This window comes from Phoca vitulina, unplaced genomic scaffold (assembly GCF_004348235.1).
Source record: "Phoca vitulina isolate PV1807 unplaced genomic scaffold, GSC_HSeal_1.0 scaffold9, whole genome shotgun sequence".
Taxonomy (NCBI): Eukaryota; Metazoa; Chordata; class Mammalia; order Carnivora; family Phocidae; genus Phoca; species Phoca vitulina.
In genome coordinates, this window is record NW_022589712.1 from 1,906,913 (window position 1) to 1,924,683 (window position 17,771).

The 17,771-nt window shown below is 41.6% G+C and overlaps 1 protein-coding gene across 15 annotated transcripts in view; it reads right to left on the minus strand.

Annotated features, from left to right (window-relative positions):
* The window catches only part of AFDN (afadin, adherens junction formation factor), a 102,046-nt gene that overhangs the window by 81,986 nt on the left and 2,289 nt on the right, over positions 1-17,771 (minus strand). For 9 of the 15 annotated variants that reach the window (XM_032407473.1, XM_032407470.1, XM_032407479.1 and 6 more), the window contains exons 2-5: positions 16,518-16,633; positions 14,479-14,642; positions 11,605-11,765; positions 5,358-5,515 (exon numbers count right to left, since the gene is read on the minus strand). In XM_032407473.1, coding sequence (XP_032263364.1) covers positions 5,358-5,515; positions 11,605-11,765; positions 14,479-14,642; positions 16,518-16,633 — 599 coding nt within the window. The remainder of the gene's footprint in view (positions 1-5,357; positions 5,516-11,604; positions 11,766-14,478; positions 14,643-16,517; positions 16,634-17,771) is intronic. The other 6 variants (XM_032407471.1, XM_032407484.1, XM_032407483.1 and 3 more) reach the window with 3 other exon arrangements.

Consider the following 17,771-nt stretch of genomic DNA (forward strand, 5'->3'; position numbering starts at 1 on the left):
GTGATCACCTATCTTTCCCCACCCCACAAAGAAATGAGCTTTGGGGTATTTTTTTTTGAGGGTGGGGGTTCTAAATAATACAGGCTCACTATAAAAAACTGCAATACAGAAAAGCATAAGGAAGGAAAAAACAAACCCATTGTGAGATGACGTTTTTACAATCATGCGTTCAGTAATGATCTTTATGCGTCTATCTATCTCGTGTTAAGAGGGCTCACATCTGAATCACATGTGTATTTCAGAGTCTTCTTTTCCTCCCTCTTCCCTTCACGTAGGTAACTGGTAAACTGCTGTGTATTTTTCCTAGGCATCTATCTTTCTCTACGGTCATGTATGCACAGACAAGGACTTGTGTTGTTCCATTTTATTTTATGGTAACTGTTTTTCCAAAACCGGGGTATTTTATGAAATGTATGTATCCCCAAGTCAACTGGTGTAGATTTAATTCATAATGTTTCATAGCAACAGGTATCCAGTGGCATAAGCATTCCTTTAGTAATGGGTGTTTAGTTTGCGTCTTATTAATTGCTGTAACACAGAACTGAAAAAACATCCTCACAGAAACACACTCAGGAATTTACTGGCCATTTGTTTTAGACAGTATAACTAACATTTATCACCTCATTAGAAACACTATTTTCAGTCTCATACACTCTCTCCACCGTGCAGTGGGTGCTCTGTAGGATGACTGCACAGACAGACATCTTCCAGACTCTCTATCCTTCTTCATCACCCTCGGGATGACCTCCTGTGCTAGATCCTATTCGGGGAGTCTGTACCTTTCTACTTCTTGGCCCACTCCATCATTTTGCTGGAGGATGTCCTCCAGTACCTTTTTGAGAAAGGCTGAATGGGTGGTAAATTTTGCCTTGGAAGCTTTGAAATGTCTTTGTTCCACCCATCTACCACTTGACAGTTTGGATTGGAAATCATTTCACTCTGATTCAGAAAGTACTGTGTCATGTCATGTATTCCAGACTCCATGGTTATGCTGAAATGACTGGCACCAATCTTGCCCACCCTCCTCCGCCGGATCCTTTATATGCAACTGGAATCTTTTTCTTTGGAATCATTATTCTCTTTTCTCTAGTTTTCTACAATTTCAAAATAATACACCTTGGTTTGGCTCTTTTTTGAAGTAACTGTACCATTACTCAGCAGGCCCTTTTTGAGCTAGAAACTCAAACCCTTCAGTTCTGGGAGACATTCTAGTACATTTCCTTGATAACCTCTCTCTCTCCATGTCCTCTTGCTTTCTCTCTCTGGCCCTCATTTAGCTAAGTGCTAGGTATTCTACAAGATGACCTTTCCGATATTTTCTCTTTTCTTTCTGTTCTACACTTGGGCAGATATCTTGAACTTTATCTTCCACCCCTTCTACTGACATTTTTCTCCTATCCCTTACTGACTTCTATTTTAAATTTCCAAGGTCCCTTTCTCCAAGTGTCCCTCGTGACAGCACTGTGGTCTTATTCCACAGATGCATGGTCTTCCCTCTCCCCTGAGTCTCTCTTTTTGAACACTTCCACCTGCTTTCTGCCTTGTCGCATCCATGAAGTAAGACCAGGTTCTTTTTCCTACTTGTGTTGGTCTGTCCTTCATTTTAAAGGTGTTTCAAATGTCTGTTGATGCTTGGCCATCAGTTCACATTCGACAGTGAGGCAAAAGAAAGTTCAAGGTGAGGGGCAAGGATTATTGTCAGGAGCCCTCTGAGTGAGGTTACCGGATTGAGCTTCCACAGGTCAGTTTCCATACAGATCTCTGTCCCTTGGCGGGAGGGTGCCTTCTGGGAGAAATCCTCAAATCTTCAGGCTGTCAGTGTCCTGGGAAGCGCTTCTACTTCACCCTCCCATCTTCAGTAAAGACCCTTGCCATACCCTGCTACTCCTGTTACCCTTAAATGCAAGGCCTCCTCCCCTGTCACCTCCATCACAGCCTTCAGATGGAGAGATGACACAGTAGCAGGGATGGGGAAGAGAATCTGGTGGGGTCTGCCACTTCTTATGAAAACTTCCAACCCAATTTCACTTTAGCCCAACCTCAATGCTGCTGAAGCATGTGCTACAGCCCCTCGTTCCTGAGTCTGCTGGGGATTGTGATGTGGGCGCTCGGCCAGTTTCTTCCTGCTAGGTTCTCTCTGCAGGTTTCCTTGGGCCCAACAAGTGGGATACCAGTCATTGACTTCTCCAGAATTTCATTCACAACTCTGCTCTTTTGCCATCTCTTCTTTCATTCTCTTTGTTCTTGTGCATTTATACAGATTTTATTTCTTTATTGTCATTTTAATGGGGAAAAAATCTGTTTTCTTTTCAGCTAAAACCTGAGCTATATTCATAAAATTGCAGATCTACCAAATAGTTTTTCTAATTGAATAAAACTTCTTAGCTTTTCAGCAAAAAGAAAAAATTCATAAAACTCAACAAGCCCTTTATTTAACTCCATCTACAGCTAACAGAAGAGGTCTGAGACCCACACTGAGCACTCAAAGTAAGGCCGCATCAACAAGAGGCGCCCTGTGCTCGCAGCCTGGCAGCCTAGACACTTCGAGGGTGGACGCCTCTGACTCATCTGCAGAACCCACGCCAACCCAGTCACAATGCCAGCACCTTCTGGGTACAACCTGACAGGCTGATTCTGAAATTTTTTCAGAAACACAAATGACCTAGAATAACGGAAGCAATTTTTAAAATCAAAAACATAAACAACAAAACTGGGATTTACTTTATCCAGTAAAACTTTAAGACTTACTACAAAACCTACAGTAATCAATACAGCTTAATGCTCACAAAAAGATACAAGACATACAGATTAACAGAACAGATTCCTGAAATCGAGCCACATATATATATATATATGGTCAACTGATTTTCAACAAAGGTGTCAAAGCACTCAATGGGAGAAAAGAAAGCCTTTTTAACAAATGGTGCTGGATCAACTGGGTATCTGCATGGAAAAAAATGAACATCTACCCTAATCTCACACCGTACACAAATGTTAACTTTAAACGGAATATACAGACCTAAGTGTAAGAACTAAAACTATAAAACTTCTATAAGACAAAGGAGGAGGGGCACCTGGGTGTCTCATTTAACATCCAACTGCTCTCAGATCATGACCCGGGGTCCTGGGAGGGAGCCGACACAGGCACCATCCATCATCGGGCTCCCTGCTCAACAGGCAGCCTGCTTCTCCCTCTCCCTCTCCCCTCTGCTCCTGCTCTCTCTCTCTCAAATAAATAAAATCTTTAAAAAATAATATTAAGACAGAGGAAAGTATGTGGAACCTCAGAAGAGACACATTCTTTTATAGAACACAAAGGAATGCTAAAAACAAAAAAGTTGACTTCCACAAAAATAAAAAAAATTTGTTCTCTAAAGGGCATCATTTAAAAAATGAAAAGGCAAACCAGCAATGAACAAGTCACAGATGAGGAAAAAATATACACAACATATGTATCATACAAAGGACTTGATATTTATCTCTCACAGGAAATTAAAAAAAATTTTTTTTAAAGATTTTATTTATTTGAGAGAGAGCGAGCATGAGCAGGGAGCAGGGGCAGGGGAAGAGGGAGAAGCAGGCCTCCCGCTGGGCAGGGAGCCCGATGCAGGGCTGGATCCCAGGATCCCGGGATCACGACCTGAGCCGAAGGCAGACGCTTAACGACTGAGCCACCCAGGCACCCCTAAAAATGTTTTCCACAACGAGATACCACTATGACCTATCAAAACGGCTGGTATTTAAAGTAACTGACCACATCAAATATGGCGCTCTCACAAACTTCTGATGCAGATGGAACACGGTATAATCACTTTGGAATACAGTTTCAAAGTTTCTTCAGTTGCACAAACACTTTACTCGAGGAAAAACGTCTGTCTGTGAGAAGACCTGCACACATATGCTCACAGTAGCCTTATTCTAACAGCCAAAAACTGGAAACAACCCAAATGTCTGTCAACAGGTAAGGAGATGAATAAATTTGGACATATCCATATAATGAAATACCACGCAGCAACAAAAAGGACAAGCATGGATACAAGCAAGCACACTTGAAATTGTCACGCCAAGTACAAGCAAGCAACAGGAGTGCACGCTGCATACGGCTCCTTACATAAAAATTCTACAACATCCAAGTACTTTATAGTGACAGAAAGCAAACCAGTGGCTGCCTGGGCAAGGGGGAAGAGGAAGGGACGCATCACACAGAGGCACACGGACACTCTGCAGGTGACGAGGTGTCCCCTGGGCTGGTGCACCAGCCCTAGCGAGGCCGCAGAGGTAAGTACACGCAGTTTACCGCACTGCAACCGTTCCTCCGTAATCCTGAGTGTGTGTATGTGTGTGTGTGTGTGGGGGGGGGCCCTGACACGAGGAACCACACTGTTTTATGATTTAGTTATCGATTGCTAAGGTGAGGAAAGGAAGACATCTCTTGTCAAACCCCAGTGCCAATGCGATCTGACAGGGAAATCCTGGTAATGAAGAAGCCCGCGCACACTTCAGGGTTAAGAATTGTCCAGGTATGGGGCGCCTGGGTGGCTCAGTCGTTAAGCGTCTGCCTTCGGCTCAGGTCATGATCCCAGGGTCCTAGGATCGAGCCCCGCATCGGGCTCTCTGCTCAGCGAGAAGCCTGCTTCTCCCTCTCCCACTCCCCCTGCTTGTGTTCCCTCTCTCGCTATGTCTCTGTCAAATAAATAAATAAAATCTTTAAAAAAAAAAAAAAAAAAGAATTGTCCAGGTAGTCTGTCTCAGAAGAGAAAACCTGCTTGATTTTACTTAATGAGACCGCTCAGTTCTAAGGAAGAAGAGCTCACTGTCCTTGTGAGAACTGGGTGAAAGATACACGGTCTTTATCTGCAAGAAATGACGGGGATGATGACGAAATGTAGACACCAAGTGCTAGTTAGAACAGCAAACTGGAGTTTTTATTTGGAAGCTGAATCTTCATGATGTATCTTAGTAAAACCATTAGAAAAACACTTGAAAAATATTAAGTTATCTATATATGCAAAACAGGAACTAAAGAGATATATATATAATGTTATATATATGTTGTCATACATATAAATGTTAATAGGGGTTACCCTTTGGTATTAGAATTATGGGTGATTTTTATTTTCTTCAAGTCACCTTTTCATACTTTTTTACTTTATATTTATTTATTACTTTTGTAATGGAAAGGACAATGTTCGTTTTTTATACATATTTAAGACAAGGTTTCCACTTACTACATTTTAAATGGTACCATGGGAAGAAAATTACCCTACATTTAACTTGATTTAAAGAATATCTTTCCGCTTAAATGTGAAGCTGTAGCATGTGCAATACTGGTAAGCTCTGATGTGATAGTTACTTACCCGGGCAATGCAGTAATCCTTAGGATTTTCTTTTTCCAGACCATATTTCTCTAACGCTTCAGCCACAGCAAAGTCTGCAGGATCCGTGGTAGACAGCAGGATTGTCTTGTAGGGAATATTTGGTTTTAAACTATCTGCATAAATTCTCAATGTTCCACCTGAAAAAAAAACATTTTGACACCTTTGAGCACTACTTTATTTTATTCCAGTAACAAAGATAGCTAACAACTATGATCACTTTAAAAAAGGGCACCTAAGTTCCAGTTGCAAGGAGTACAAAGATGGAATCTGTGTAATACTTCTACATTCATGTCCTGTTAGACAACATTCATTTACAGGCAATTGTTGATCTACCAACACTTTGCTATAGAGAATAATCCTGTATGATAAAAACACTTCCTGTCCTCTCTTCAAGCCCAAGTAGTTTTTATAATGATGAGCTGATGGTCACTCTGGGTGAAGGATGAGAAAAGGAAGAAACTCCGCAGTGTTTGGATAGAGTGCTGCCTGTCAACACGTTTAACCACATACAGACTCACACGGACATGTTCCAGTGCTGAGGACACAGCGATGAACAGGTCAGTGTCCCTGCCTGTAAAGAGCTTACAGTGTAGCTGTGGGGCACAGGAGGAAAAGACTAACAAGAAAACAAGCAAATCAGATAGTGGTCATGTTGTGGAAAACACAAGCAGGGTTGTAAGAAAGAAAATGACCAGGAGCTTCCTAAGCTCCTGGGACTGTAAAGCCTTCCATGAAGATGGACACCTGCCACGAGCCCTGAGGGACACGCAGCAGCCTCATGGCCACCTCAAGAGCTTCCTGGGCAGAGCGACAAGCAGGTGCTAAGGCCTACAGCCGGCGTGGGTCTGGCTGGGCTCACCGGCCAGAGATGAACCCCAGGTGAAAAGAGGGAAACGCAGTGAGACTCGCCGAGGCCAGACCACGATCGTGAGAGTCTGGATTTGACTCTAGGTAAAGTGGGAGCCACTGGGAGGCTTTGGCTCTGTGCGTGCACACACGCAAGAAAGAGCGAACCCATGCCTGTGTGTGTAGGGAGTGCGCACAATACCCCTCGTGCTCTCGAAGAGGCCCCGGCTTCTAGGTAAAGAACAGCTGCAGTCGGGGACGACAGCCCCAGCAGGGAGGCCAGTTTTGAAGCACATATCCTACTCTACCAAATGCATTCCCTTCTGATTTAATTACACTCTACTTCCAGATGCATATTTGAACTAATTTATAAGAAAAACATGTATAAGAGAATGAGTAGAAAACAATTTTGTAGACTGAGGTAACATCTCTGTGTGCTTTAGACAACCAAAGAGCAAACCAGACCACCTGTTTTGAAAGCTGACGAGATGGCTACAAAAAAATGCAAATGGTCAGAAATTTAATTTTTCTAAAAAACTTTGCATCTGCTAAAAGCCAAGACAAGTACTTTACAATCCCAAAGTTACAGATCATAGAGGATGAAAGACTATTTGGTCTGAAAAAATTTAAGGTCAGGTTTTACCAGAAAATCATGTAAAAAGTCAGTATGGTTCCTACAGATCACATAATTTTATTTATTATTTTTTTGATAACATGATTTTAAGCAGCACTTCTAAAGGACACATGATGAGGTAGCTGTAGATTCATATTCACTGGCCAAATCAACTTAGTTACTGGATGGAATGACTTTTAGCAACCATCTGAATGTTTTAGAATATCTAAAACTTGACTTGGTTTTAGTATAATGAGTGTGGAGTCCAATTCAAAAGGTTTTCAGTCGATGAGCCTAACACCACAGTATCCTCCTCGTAGAGATACATACCACCCAATTTGCTAAAGGAGAAGAGAAGAGCAGCTAACAATTTAAAATCCCTACAATGGACTGAAATTGATTTGTATAAATCTACGCTTCAGCTCTGAGAATGAGCAGGACTGCTACCCTGCTCTGAAGAGGGGCACACCAAGGCCTGCAGTTCTCCAGGACCCCAACTACGGGATTCCTGTCACTGTGCTCTGCCTCTCCCAAAACGGTTCCTAGAAAAGCCTCACACTGCTGCCAACGATGTCTCAGTAAGAAATCCACGGCCACAGCTGATGGCAAAACATTGCGCCACGAACCAATTAACTGACATATACAGGGCATTTCGGGGCCAACTGCACTTTGAGGATCACAAAGTGTATATACCAGAGTGTTAAAAAGGTTTTACAAAGTCCAGGGTCCAAGCTTCTTACAAGCTAGGAGTCTGATCGGCTGTGTAGTGAGTCAGCTCATGAGAATTTAGGGAACCAATCCTCAGGCTAACCAGACAGGAAAATAATAGACTGAGCTGTCAGTCTCAGAAACCTTACCCACATGTGACCACGTCCCCCGTATTTTCTACCAATGAAACAGCCAAGCTAGTAACTATAACAGGTTATGAAAATATATTTTCTGTCATTTATTAAAGACAAACAAAATAGCTAAACTTAATATATTTGACGTCCTTAATATTAACCATAAACAGCTATTTTGCTAATAATATTTAATTTTTTAGGGTTTCCTGGGAGTCTATATAGAAAAAGGTTCCTTCTGCTCCCAACTATCTCTTTAACCTCTACTTCTTGGATGTTCTGCTAGTTTTCCTCCTAATTCTTTGGAGGTTTTTTTTTCCCTCTTGTCCTTGCCTACTCCTCTTAACAGTGGCCTTCCCTTAAATTCTTCTATTACCTGTATACTTTCTACCAAAAAGAATCTCACCCATGTCCAGTGCTGCTGTCTGGCAACCACAGATTAGTCCCAAATCTCTCTCTCCATCTGACACTGCTGAGCAGAACCTGGTCTCGAGCCACTCAACTACCAGCTCAGAACACCCCCCGGATCACACCAGCAGCTCCACAAAACCTGTCTTCCACTCCCAAATATTCTCTCACTGCAGTCCGTCAACATGCATCTGGCTGGGAACGGCTGTTACAGTCTGCACCAGGCTTCAGTACACGGCTTCTGTCTGACCAGCCGCTCCCAGCGGCTGTGCTCAGAAACCCATCCCTCACGTGGGCAGCACGCACTCATTTCCAACCACAGTTCCCTCAGATCCATCCTCTATTCTGCTCCCACAGTAACCACTCCAGACCTGAAGCTTAGGCTAATTAAAACCCTTCTGAATCCCCACCTTAAAACTCTTCAGCAGCTCATTAACAGATCATATCCAATTTTTCCATCCAATTTTCCCAAATTTTCCCAATAAATATGGTTCTCTGTGGGCACAGCCTGAAGTGACATGCAGTTTCCTGTAACAATACATATAAATGTTACATCCTAATCCACATTAAAAGCATATTTCCTCTAAAAATATTTTATTAAGTTACTTACAAAAATAAATGGATCCTCTCAGCTAGCTATGTTTACCATGACTCACACGTCCCTGAGCATACATGAATATTCCTCAAGGAATCACTGAGGAAATGATCATTTTGATCATGTCAAACTCCTTCCTATGAGAATCCCTCCAGGTCTGTCAAGCGATGGGTCAGCATTATGTTAGGCATCTCTGAGCATTCCTCTTGTTCTTTCAAAGATTTTATTACCTTTCTTCTTCTTCATCTTTGTATTTTCTTTCCCTCTTCTTCATTTTTTTTTTCCTTAGTGCATATATTTCTAAGTTATTTCGAATCTTTCATCAAACAAGACAGGATATATAGAAACAGACCATCACCTGGACCTCAGAGGTAATCTGTTACATTAATTATGGAACTAGTAAGTAGCCCACGCTCCTAGCTGTTTCGAATCACTGACACTACACCTCCCACGAGCACGTAACTAAGACTCAGAAGGGCGCTGAGGATCAAAGTAAACACGTGACGGAGCGAGCTTCCACCAGGGCCGGCGGCCGTGGTAACGCTACACTGAGTGCCCCGTATGTGTCAGTTCCGGAGACAGGGACTCACCGGCAGTTTCTGTCACGTGAGCATATCCTATCAGAACCATGGTCCACAGACAACTTCATGGATGGAGAGGAGAGAGACTTACTAAGGAGAGCGAAGAACGCTGTTCGCATGAACGTAATACGAGGGTCAACACAGCCCCCCTGCCGGATCTGACCTGCTCCACGTAGGTACACTGGATTATAGTTACAAACGTGATCTGGGGAGGGGCTAAAACCCTTTCACTCAGGCTTGGACTCAAGAGAAGGGGTCCACAGTTAGAGAAACGCTGGCAGTCCCAACATTCAAAACCCTAAACCGAGTAAGCAAACTAACAGGTGTAGAGGACGCAACACGACACGAGCAGTTCTCAGGTCCACGAGCATAAGGCCAGGAAGGACTGCAGAGCGGGTGGGTCCTGCGAGCCCAGACATTCGTAGAAAAGGCTGGATCAGTGATACAGTCCTCTCATACAAGGCTTCTTTTTGAAACTCAAAATGATTTATGCTATCATTTTTTAACAAGCAAAACTTAAAGTTTCTAATATTTTCTTTGCTGAATATAATTATAGGTTAATTACAAGTAAAAGTTTTATGTCAAATAGCTAAATAGCTAAAAGTACACAAGTTCAATTTATAGCTAAAACAGTAAAGTCATTTGTTTTAACTCTCTTTATAATCTGTATTCCCTCAGAAACACAGAGTAATCTCTAGTGTATGCCAGTAAGTGGAGAAGACAAGGTGGGGGAAAAGTGTACACAGCACGCTGCCATTTAATTAAAGGGGCTGACAGGGACAAAAGCTGAACTTCTCTACGTATACCTTGTTTTGTAGATTTGACTTGGGAACTACTACAGTACATTAAATTTTTAAGAAGCAGACCTCTAAAATCAAAAGCAAAATAAAACAAACCTAAGTATAAATCAATATGAGCATATAACTACATAGACAGTAATCAATTCTGTGATTTCAAAACGCAGTAATTCGACAGTACATCCTTACATATACTCACAGACAAGTCTCCCAAAAAGCTTAAAATTTTTTTAGTATCATATTGTTGTTAATAATAGCATTATTTTTTTCATATTACTATTTATCATAGGGAAAAGCAAATAATTATGTTATTGGTGTTAGGTGGGAAGAGTAAGAGAAAAGATACTCAGATTTTCTGAAATCAAGGTAGTAAAAAAAAAGGGGATTAAAAGTATTTCTAGCTCTGTCCACTAAATAGGATTAAAAGCAAACACTAGCCAGTAAGGAGGAGCACTCTTAGCAATCAAATACTTATCCCATTAAAAAGAACAAGGACTCCTTGAAGAAACAGCAGCTTCCTAGCCTGGGGCAAGAAATGCAGTAGGTGAGCCTAGATGTCCTGTCACACAGGAAGATGCTCCAAGACCACTGGGGCCATGCGAAAGCCTGAGGCACCAGGTGGAAGAGATCCTCGCTGTCTCAAAGACAGTTCAAGAATCAGAAGGACAGTAACTGCAACAGATGGAAAAATACTGAGAAGTTTTAACTCCATGAGATCATGAAAACATTTCACGAACACTGCTCACCTGTGGATGCTAATAAGGTAAGTATTTCTGCCACACTCCCTCTCCCCCAAAAACCTAAACCTGCCTCTTCACCTAATGGAGGAAACAGAGAAAGCAGGAGGAAAAAATGGTAAACTACCGGATGCTGTCAGCAAAATCTACAAGACAACCTACTAGGTTTTCCAAACAAACGCCCAGTGAAGAACACTGGAGGTGAGCTAAGAGACAGGATCAGGACCCGGAATGACAGACACGCCAAGCAGGTGCCGCATGCAGGTTCTACCCGGCCCTCGACGCGACTGGACAATAATCTGCAGCAGTCAGGAACACGTGAACAGTAACAGGACAGCTGATGGTATTAGGGAATTGGCTTCAATTCTTTTGTACGTGACAGTGGGACTGTGGTTTCTTCTGTTTTTATTTTTCAAGAATCCTTACCTCTAGGAAAATATATTGAAATACAAGATGAAATACTGAGAAATTTGGGATTTGCTTCAAAATAGTCCAGTATGGGAACAGGAGCAATCCATGTAGGAGCAGAGATGAGACACGAGTTATTAATTATGGAAGCTGGGCAATAAGTACCCAGGGAATTGTATCTTTCTGTCTTCTTTCATATATATTTTCCGGAATTCAGAAATAAAAACAAAAAAAGGAAGAGCCACACTGGGGAAAAATACGTAACTAAACCTATCTCTAAGTGACTGGAACTCCTGTGCCTAAGGCAAAGCTGGTCCTGGAGCAGACCCCCAGGCGCACGGTGCCTTTACTGCGGCCAGGCCCGGGTCTGTGTCAGCGGCGGGGGATGCCTGCTGCGGGTACCTGAGTCAGGCCGCCCGTCCGAGCTCCGGAACTCCTGCATCCTCCTCTCTAGTTTCTGCTGCCGGCGACGCTTCATGACCACTTCCGGATTCGAAATCGTTCGGGTAAAGCTGGTTTCAGGCATGTCTTTGTAAACCTCAGCAGCCAGTCGGGAATTCTCACTATAAGAAAAGAAAGGCACCGAGAGTATTTTCTAAATGTTATATCAGAAAGAACTGCACTGTAATCAGACACACATCCCCGTGGCGGATGTCCCCGGGCTTGCTCTGTCCCGTGCGCAGTTGTGGCGGAGACAAGTGACCACGTGCTGACGAGTTCTGCAGATACAAAACGAAGTTCCTCTCAATACAAGCAACACACTAAACTAAAGGGAAATTTATCATTAAAATCTCATGGTGAGTTTATGTGACTTAATTATTGTGGGTTCACTAATCAGGCTAAAAGAAAAATGTATAAATTATACATGTCAGGAATTTCCACCAGTGTTTTCCCAAAATAGACCAAATGAGTGAGAAAACATTCCGACCATAAGAAATAAAGGATCGAATATACTTTTATTTAGTAGAAATCTCTCCTACAATTATAGTAAATCTTGAGCTTAAATAGCATGATTTTTTAACAACTAAATGATTTACCAACATTCACTTTCTTGAAGCTAAAACTTTCAAAAGGAAATGCTCCAGCAGTTCTTCTGACAAGGAGTTGACTATAGAGAATGAGGAGCTGAAGACTGCATATTAAAGAAAGACTGATGGCTAAATTTTGATAAATACACTTTAAAGATGTCGTTTTTAATCATAAAAATAATTTAATTAAAAACCAATCAAGCATTGGGGCCCCTGGGTGGTTCAGTGGGTTGAGCATCTGACTCTTGGTTTCGGCTCAGGTCATGATCTCAGGGTCTGAGATTGAGCCCTGTGTTGGGCTCAGCACTCAGCAGGGAGTCTGTCTCTCTGCCCCTCCCCCTGCCCCCTGCTCCTTCTTTCTCTAACAACATAAAATCAAGCTTTGAATCAACCAAATTGAACAACTTAACTCGTTTTAAGTTAACTAATTTTCTAAACACAGACAATATATCACCCCATAAACTAAACTGATAATTAGGACAAACTATAGCCTAAGTTTCAAATGCTCCTTTTGTTTGATATTTTTCATGTATAAGCAATATATTTATACAAGTTCTATTTATGCTAAAGAGAGCCTTACTATGGAACACTTTACTCAAGAGTTTACACTCATTACATAGACATCAGTGCCTGGCAGATTAATACCTAAACCCACTTTGATGCAATCCGAAATGGGCTTGATTCCACTCTAAAGTAAACATCATTAACTAAAGAATGGTTAACTGTCCTCAAAAGATACAGAACACTGTATCAAATAACAAAGACCTGAAGAAGTCACTACAACAGGATATAAATGGTTAGTGAATGTGTAAAAAGACATCTACCTTGTTAATGATAAAATAAATTCGAGTTATTGGAGGTATTATACACTGTGGAGAAGGGAGTGTACGACAGTTCTCAGGGTGGGAGGACGCGAGCAGGCTCGTGGGCTCCGGAAGACACTTCCAGGGACAGCCTGGCGATGTATGCGGCCTCAGACTGCCCCTGAGCTGTCTTCTGGAGCACTCCCAGACTTGGAGAACGAGGATGGTCACAGAAGTATTACTTATAAGACCAAAAAACCTGTGAACTACCTATAAGCACACAAAAAGGGGCCAGTGAGATAAAATTTGAAAAAACTGTATGAGAGATTACTACATAATCGCTTAAATTCATACTTTTGTGAAAATACAATACTTGTGAATATATATGCATTTATGGAATATGTTCTAGTGGAAAAATATCATGTGGAAAGCTCTAGTTTTAAAAGCCTACGATTGTATTTGTTTAAAAACTCTACATAAACATATGAATAGTATATATTTGTGTATCAAAACAAACTATAGGGGCGCCTGGGTGGCTCAGTCATTAAGCATCTGCCTTCGGCTCAGGTCATGCTCCCAGGGTCCTGGGAATGAGCCCCTCGTCGGGCTCCCTGCTCAGCCAGGAGTCTGCTTCTCCCTCTGCCTCTGCTGCTGCTCACCCCGCTTGTGCTCTGTCTCTGACCAATAAATAAATAAAATCTTAAAAAACCAATAACAAAAACCCTACGGCTCTCTTTGGGTTCCTGCGATGACAGGTTAGTCTGTCTTTCTGAGAATCCGTACGCTCTGGCTTCCTAACACGCGCGCCTGCTACTTTAGCACTGGAAGGACAGTGCGGACACTCTGCTGCCGTCCCCAGCAAGGCGAGGCGGCGCCTAGGAGGGAGGGCACAACGCACGCTGGCCTAACGAATGGCCGGACTCGGTCAGAAGTTCAAATGCCTTCCGAGAGCTAAGTACAACTCGGATGGGGCTGGTGTGACGAAGTAAGGAATGGGAGCCGGCGGGGCTGGAGTCAACTAGATGGTGCATTCGAACCTTAGCTGCCCCTCTCGCTGTTCTTGCCCACCTCTGATAAGTGTTCAGCACAGTTAGGGTCTGCAGGAAAGCACTGCTGCCTTAAGGACCAAAAAAGCCAGGAACGAAAGGCCAAAGATGAAGAGAACACGGACATCAATGGTCTACTCAGAAAAAACAATACTGTTCACCAGGTTGCTTCTTTGGGATTAGCAAACCCACGAGACCGGTATGGTTGGCCGTAAACCTTGCTCAGGTGAGACCCTCCACCTTCCCCACATACAAGAGCCAGAGGGTACCGAAATTAACTTCGTAACGGATGTTCGTTCTCTTCACAGTTTATCGGGTAATTTAACGAGGTCTGCTGCATTAGAAACATTCAGCTTATTAGAGCAAAAGGAAATAGGAGGTATTTCCAGAATTACTTACATGTCATCCCCTTGGAAAGGCCTATCGTCCTTATCAGACGCCTGCCTCACTGCCTCTTTTTCTCTCTTCTTTTTCTCCTTCTTTTCTTTCTTTGAGAGAGTTCTCTTGAAGTTCTGGATAACACCTTCTTTCTCCTGCTTTTCAGGTCCATTGCTCTGAGCCTTCTGATAAAAGTAGCATCATCACTATGGCGGTTGTTACATAGAACCACAGAAAGCTCTCTATGGCTTAGCTAACTTCATTTCACATGTTAACGCCAACACCCAGCTACATCCGGGGGATGGAAATGTCCTTTACCTTGACTGGGCTAATGGTTACAGGCGTGTATTTAGCAAAACTTAATGAATTATACATCCAAGATCTGTGCCTTTCACCGTGTGTATATTTTACCTCAATTCAAACAGAAAAGCAACCAAACAGAAAACCAAACCCACTAAGAAAACTAGGGTGGGAATCATGAAATCTGATTTTCAATATATAAAAATCCAAATAATTTACATAGTTACTTTTAAAAAAGAAGTCTAATCAAAATACAGAAATAACTGGGGTGCCTGGGTGGCTTAGTCGGTTGAGCGTGGGACTCCTGATTTCAGCTCGGGTCATCATCTCAGGGTTGTGGGACTGAGCCCCGCATTGGGCTCTGTGCTTGGTACAGAATCTGTTCATCCTTCTCCCTCTCCCTTTGCCCCTCCCCCTGCTCTCTCACTAAGAAATAAAATCTAAAAAAAAAAAAAGAAAAAAAGGAAATAACTGCTTAAATCATCATCTACTTTATAGATGTTTTCTCTAAGTTCAAAAGAAATGTTAAGCATACTGTAAGAAACTGGCTTTTTTGAAGCAAAATTGTAAGTACTATTTGTGCAAGAACTTCTAATTTCTTTTCCAGATCTTGTTTATCTGCTTGTTTATTCTTAATTTACAACATGGCCTGCTAGCAGATGACACAGACATTATTTTTTTGGTATAATTAATAGGCTGACCGGTAAAGAATCAAGAAAAACACGGAAGAACGGTTACTGTATCGGGAAATAAACTACCTTCTGTTTTATCTAAGTTAGCATTTCCATTTTCATTGCTAGCCATGTCAGCATTGTCCTAACCCTAATAAGACCTCTGATCCACATGAATGAGGATCTCTGGCCCACAGCTGAAATCATGGTGCAGAAATGAAATAGCACATGGAGCAAAAAAAAAGAGAGACGTTCATTATTACTTTATATGTATTTGTATTTGCTATAAATGCCAAGCCACTAAAGCATAGGCCAAGGCCAAGAACACATTTTGTGTATCTAAAACTCTTCAACATGGCACACTAACATCACACAAATAAAGTAAAAATTTTCTGTTTCCAGAAGTGAACAATGGCACTCTTTTCCCAATCTGTTGAGGAAAATAAATAGAAGGTATTTCTCAAAATATTCTTGACCTCTGCATTTGCTATCACTTGTCAAAATGAATTCTAGTGTAAGATGCCACTTGATTTAGCACAGAAATCATAGTTTCAAATCTTATCTGTATTTCACAGTGTTCCACATGAGCACAGCGGCACAGGAATTCGACACCCCACCAGCGGAGAAGGTCTGGTATCACGGCACTAATGCATTACATCACCCAGACAGGTGGCTAACTTCTAATCTTGCACAGAGTACAGAAAAGGTTTTAAATGTGCCTTATTAAGTTGTATCTGAAAAGTCACACAAAATAGGTTGTGATTCTTATTAAAACATATTTTGAATTTCTAATTTGGTAAAAAACCTGGAGCTGATTACTTGATCATTAAATCTTCTAATAACAAAAGCTTCCATAATGCTTCTTTGCAAAAGTAAAGAGCAATATTAGGGATTAGTTAGTGAAACAGAGGATGAAACAGAGATAAGTAGAACTCCTTTCAATTTTTTTCTGGGAGGTGGGTAAGGAAAAGCAGCAAACGGGAAAATTCAGTGGAGTTCTATCACACTAACTAACATCACAGTCTCGTGTTCGTCTTGGTCAGACCTGGGCCCGGCACACCATCAGCACGAGATGCGGAGGGATCCTACCTTAGGAGGAACGGCATCGTTCTCATTCTTAAGAACAAATCTGCCCTCTCGATCATCTTTATTCCAATTCAACTGAACAACTAGGGGTTTCTCATCTATATCCAATCTTCTTTCTTCTTCAAATCATGAAATGAAAAAAAGTTAAGTCATGGTTATTTAATGGCACTAGCTAATACAACACTCTCAAATATGTTTAATTTTGTAGATATAAATACCTTATTACCACAAGTACTTACTAACAGGCTGAAATGTAATTCAAAATGTTATGTGTTAGTTTCAATTATTTACTATTTTGTTGCCACTATAATATATACTACCATGTACCCAGTGCCAAACACTGACCAGGGATAATGCCCTTACAACATTTAGAATCCAACTGGGAAAATAAGAGAAATACACAAACTAGAAAAAAATATATATATAGGGCTTTGCTATCAGGCTAATTCTGTAAATCAAATTATCTCATATATGCAACTGGAAAATAAGGAAACATTAACATAACACAGGAGTTCAGTTGACCTATGAGATTTCCTTCTCACACGAAAACGGCTGTACTCTTCTTTCTATCTCTCATCTCCCAAACTCACCAGGTCCAGCCCTCACAGCACGTCCCACCATGAAACCACCATCCCATCTCTTCGTTAGGACAGCGTTAGGTTTAGAGTATTCCTTCCTTGCTTGCTACGCATCTAACATGCCTCAGGGCATACTGATCAGGAATGTGATGGAACAGGCTCCCTGAGGGCCTGGCACAGCTCGGCCACCTATTAGAAGCCTACAGTCGGCCAAGATCATCCGTGTAACTGTCTATAGGATGTCTACAATGAGCATAGCAAATACAGGAGGTAGGGGCCAGCTGGAGAACTACGGTGGTAAAGGAAGCAGGAATTAACGGGGCAAATTTAAAGGATAAACAGACTTATACAGGCTTTTAGTAAATACTGTATATAAACAGCAATGCTAATTATAATACAGTAATAACAAATTCAAATTTATTATTTTATGAACCGAAAATATGAGAAATGAAAATGAGAGCAATAAATTAGGGACTGGATGAAGTTTGAAATTCCTGCTACAAACCAAAATTACCAAGTTCTTCTTATTGCAAAGTTTGTCCTAGATCAAAATCCTTCATAGTATATTTTTAGAGAACTAACTTTAAGAACAACTGAGTCGAAATTGTAAAAGTCAAATAAAAGCAAGGGTGAGGTATTCTAAAGCATGTGAGCCTAACTATTAAATGTAAATACAGTC